The sequence below is a fragment of the Montipora capricornis genome, chromosome 8 (genome assembly GCF_036669925.1).
Source record: "Montipora capricornis isolate CH-2021 chromosome 8, ASM3666992v2, whole genome shotgun sequence".
Taxonomy (NCBI): Eukaryota; Metazoa; Cnidaria; class Anthozoa; order Scleractinia; family Acroporidae; genus Montipora; species Montipora capricornis.
The window spans coordinates 4,635,022-4,640,013 of NC_090890.1; the positions used below are offsets into that span (position 1 = coordinate 4,635,022).

Consider the following 4,992-nt stretch of genomic DNA (forward strand, 5'->3'; position numbering starts at 1 on the left):
TCAAATTTCATCGCCTTTTACTTATGACAAATTTCATTTACAAAGCCTAAATTCTTTTTCGCAAAAATTCATTGATGAATAACGGATGAAAAACTACATTTGTGCAAAAAAGGATATTAATTTGCGTCGACGGAGACGCTTCCTAATTGAGTGGTTGGGTGTTCTCTCTGTTCGTGGTTGGCCCGTGCATGTTCCAAGCGCGTGAAATCGAGAAAAGAGGTTGTGTGTCGATCCAACACCCAGTGCGTCTCGCGAAACGGGGTTATTTCCGCTGCCACTTATTATCCTAGTTACATGATATTTGTAAGAACACCTGAATAGACATCACTTACATTAAACAGATAGGCTAACGACGAACAACTTTTCATCTGGTGTATTGTATGAGGAAGCCCAAGACTCATAACCTTTCAGCTTCTACTGGCGCCTTCCTAGCCACAGTTTTGTTGACAGTGTGGTGTAAATTATGTTAATATTTATGTAACTGGAAAAAAAAATGGAAACCTAAACAGAATACTAATCAAATACACCATGAATAAAACGAAAAGGCCAGGAACCACGTTAACCTGCTGAAGAGTAACTTATTCCTCTAGTTTCCCTCCAATAATACTTTGAAATAATGACGGCAACATATTCTTCAAGTTTGCAATTGAGAAAAGGCGATTGTTCGATATTCCCAGCATTTTTTCATGACCACTTAATCTCACTGAGATTTTCACGAAGGGTTAAGAGCTGAGACGATCTCTGAAACCGAGCCAGCCCAGTCTTTGGATAAGATAAAACTTAGAGAGCTAATTTGCTAGCCATTCAATAACTTACAGGCCATGATTGACTGCTAAAAGAAATAAAAATTCCTTAACTTTTAATATCTGAAAACGACAACATATGAAAAGTAAAGCTGCTAATACCGTATATGTTAAAACCACATTAAGTACAAAACTATATTCCCGGGCTCGAAACCGTTTCCTGGGAGATTAGATAGATTAAATGTTTCTCACCGTTTTTATACACAAAGAAAATTTTGACATTTTCTTTATCTGTGCACAATTTACCCATTGCACCAGTGAAATCGTCATCCAGGCCTGGGGTCTGTTTCACAAAACTCTGGAAAACTGTTCGGTTTTAGAAGCATTGCTCAAATGTATTCTCTGCATGTCCATTTTAATAGCAATAGCTTTAATTGCAAACTACTGATCGTTAAAACCCTACTCTTCGCACAAAACAGATTTTAAAGCCCCAAACGTTTCCCAGAGTCACGTGCAAAAACAGCTTCTGACTTCTGACTTTACTGCCTCCTGTGAAGCTACATGCAAAAACAGCTTTCGTAGGCGGTGATTACTTGCAGGGCTTACATCTGCTATGAATCCACATCTTTTTAGAGTCAATGTAAAAATATGTTATCTCGTCTCCAATGTTGATTGACTTTTTGCAAATTTCGCAAAATGAGCCAAACTGTGCGCGGACTGTTGCTGTTTCTCCTGGCCGGGAAACAGCAGCCTCCTGACTTTGATTTGAGCTCTGCATTAAAGGGCTCACATGAAGTGAGGATGACAGGTTTTTTAATGGTGGTGGTGTTTTCGGAAGAAAACCAAGATCTATCTCATCTCCTGATTCAGGATATTTTCTCTTTCCACTTGGGCCTTGGAAGTCACTACCTCTTGGTGGGCTTGCTGGCTGCAACAGTGTGTGATGGGTTTCCATGCAGCTAACACCAGTTGTACTGAATTCACCTGCCCGTTCACTACTGCTTCCATCACTGGTAAATAATTCTTCCGAGGACAGCTGCAATTGAGTTTTGCTATCAGTCGAGGCCAGGTTCTCCTTCAGTTTTGTTTGACGTGCAATGGGAAGAGTTTCAATGGCTCTCTTCAAGTGGGCTGGATTGTTGATGATGCACACGTGTTTAATTCCACGAGTGACAGCTGTATAAACATGTTGCCAATTTTGATAGTGTGGCTGCCCAACCACATACACAAGAGTGTCAATCTCAGAACCCTGATAAATAAAAACGCAACAAAATACTCAGTGGGCAACAAGGCAACCATCTTTTATAGACATCAATTTTTTAAAATGGGATTTTGGCTGTACTTGTAGTTGAGTTACACTGGGGTTGACATTGGTTGACCCCCCCCCCCCCCCTTCCTCCCCAAAAAAAAACAAAAAACAAAAAAAAAACACCGCCAAATTTTGCACCCCCTGCCCCTGATATAGAAATGGAAAAAGTTCCTTGAAATTTCTCTGTGTGAGCTGGGTAGGGATATTCTAAATGCATACAGTGTAAATGGGTTCTTTCTGGAGATTTTGGTATGAAAACTGTGCACAGCTGCCGAACGTTAGTCATAGTCGTGTATAGACCATTCCAAGCATTACTTCTCACATCAACTCCACAATTACCATTCCGGTTTTGAAATAAGCGTTCTCTAATTTGATATCGGAGAAGCATCTGACCCTAGAATTCCTAGACTGCAAACTCTGCAGCACATCCACTTGGTCACACTTGCTCACACAAATAACTGAATGGGTGAGTGAGTGGGTAAAAAAATCAGCAAGTGAATGAAGAAGGCAATGCCAACAAATAACCATCCAACAAGAATGGTTAGGTGATTACAATAAAGGCAGTTATCTGGCTGTCAGCATGATGTGTTAAAGTGACAAGTACCTGAAAGGTGTGGATAGTCCTTGCCCAAGCATGTGTAAGCTTAGCTGCCAGCAGTTCTCCAAATCTGATTTTAAAGATTTTGTCACCATTGTCCACGCTGAAGAAAACTCTCTTTTTTCCAGAATTGTCTCGTTCTTCAATTACATCTTTGATGAAGAATATCTCTCCATTGCACAGCTTGACAGTTTTTTCTGTGTAAGCATCATAGCATTCTCGATTCCTACGTACACAGATTTTATCTCCAACTCTATAATCAGGTTTTTTATGCCTGTCTGCAATGGAATGTTCATTGTAATGTAAAGCACAAAGCTCATTGATTACTTTGCAGTCTTTTCGACGGAAAGCCACAAATTGTGAGGATCGGTGGTCCTGCAGGTCTTCGTTGTGCAGTACATCTTTTATGACATTCGTGACTGCATTGGTCTCACTGTCTTTAACATTATGCTTAGAGGTGTACGTCACTGAAAAGAACTTTCTCAGTGGATCAAATGTTGGCATTTGTTGGATTGAAATTTTGGCAGCATTTTGAACTATGAGTTCAGAGTCTGACGGTGATTTGTCCTGAGGGAGACAGCAGCACCGTGTGCTTCAAGTCTTGTGTACATGTCACTGAGAAAGTTGCCTGGCTCGATAGATGGTAATTGGTTTATATCACCCAACAAGATCACCTGCTGCAATGACGCATATTTTTCCAAGCAGCTGATCAGTTTGGAAAATACTCTGACAGAAATCAGGCTACACTCATCACACACTAGCACACGAACTTTGCTAAACTTCCAATCATCTTTGCCCTCTTGTTCCCAGAATAAACAACTGTAAATGACAGAGTGAAGTGTGTGTGATGAAATTCCTGTTCGCTTGCTCAGAAGTGAAGCTGCCTTGCCTGTTGGTGCCGTAAGCAATACTTCATCTTCAATTTCTTTCATCATTTGTTCACTATCCTCCTCGTCACTTTGACTAACCATTTTCCTTCTCAGCGCCAATGATGCGGACAAGACATTTGAAACCACAAATGTTTTTCCACACCCACCACGACCTGACATGACAACTAAAGGCTTCTTTGTCATAAGATGGGCTGCCTTTATCTGGTCTTCATCCCCATTAAATGCCTAATGACAGTTTAAAAAAATGAAAAGGAGTAAGCTCTTCTTTATGAGAATGTCAGAAATGCCAGAAGTCAATACACACAAAAAGACATGAAAACGTCAGGGTAACCTTTACATTATAATAATTTTATCTAAGTGTTTGTTGCCCGATGATATGTGAATAAAAGATGTTTAATTAATGGCGTGACCATAAATTGTTTAAACAAGAAGCAGCATTGTTTCCTTAACTTCCCCCATTTATTTCCGTTTTTCAAACATATATACTTTTCAATGAAGATTTTCTCAACAATGAAAGTTGAAAGGTCATTTATTCGAGGCTAGTTCTGGTCGATTGCATGTTGCAATCTTGAGTAAATATTTGATCTCTGATGATCTGAGACAACACGACTGTCACATCCTCTCTGGTCACATAATTGTCACAGATTGCCTCATGACCTTAGGTTAAAGTCACATCATTACTGGGTTGCCAGTATGGCAATCCCAGTCGGAAAGTGGGTGGGAGTTGTTTGTTTTATTTATTTTATTATTTTTTATTATTTTTTTCTTCCGTGTCGGTAAAAGTCTTGCCTGTCACTCCCCTGGTAAGTGGTGTCTTTGTGCATAGAGCCTTCTGCGCGTATTTTCTTAGGATCGAGAGGGTAGTGGAAATGCGTAGATTTCTCTGGTGGACACAGGAGAATCATTAACTTAGCCTGCAATGGCGTCGAAAGTCATGTAACGCGAAAGGCGTTTCAGTGGATCCTTAAATAAAATCTACCCTTATGGCGCTCAATAATGGAAAGTCAGTTGGATAAACTAGGCAGGCGGTGAAAAACCAACACCTGGAATCTCAAAAGCGACGAGTAATGGACTTCGACAAAAATCTATCGCCCGTCGAGCCGAAATCAAAGTGAGCTGTATTTCTAAAATAATATTTAACCAAGTTTGCTGTTATGTAGAACACTGAAACCAAATGGAAAATTCTCTGGTAACTTATGGGTTCAACAAAGGCAGAGAACGATTGAACGAATCGAACACCTTACGTGGATCTGTGATCAACTCTGCACAGTCTTCAGGTAAAAAAATAATTGGAAATGTAACAGTCAAGAATTATTTGAAAGAAAGCTTGTCGTCTATTTTGTGCTTCATTATTCAAGGAAAAGGTTCTTCATGGAAACGGTTTGATCCTGAAATTTAGTTTGTTGCAATATTGCGCATATTTGACACAATTGAGTTTCTTCTCTTCACGCG

General features: G+C 39.9%; 1 protein-coding gene across 1 annotated transcript; it reads right to left on the bottom strand.

Moving 5' to 3' along the window:
* LOC138060618 (DNA helicase B-like) lies at positions 1–3,772 on the bottom strand. Its single transcript, XM_068906459.1, is given in 4 exon segments — positions 1–832; positions 1,007–1,992; positions 2,657–3,204; positions 3,207–3,772. Coding segments are annotated over 3 exon segments (1,725 nt in total). The 5' UTR covers positions 3,724–3,772; the 3' UTR covers positions 1–832; positions 1,007–1,332.
* Positions 3,773–4,992: the final 1,220 nt, after the last annotated feature.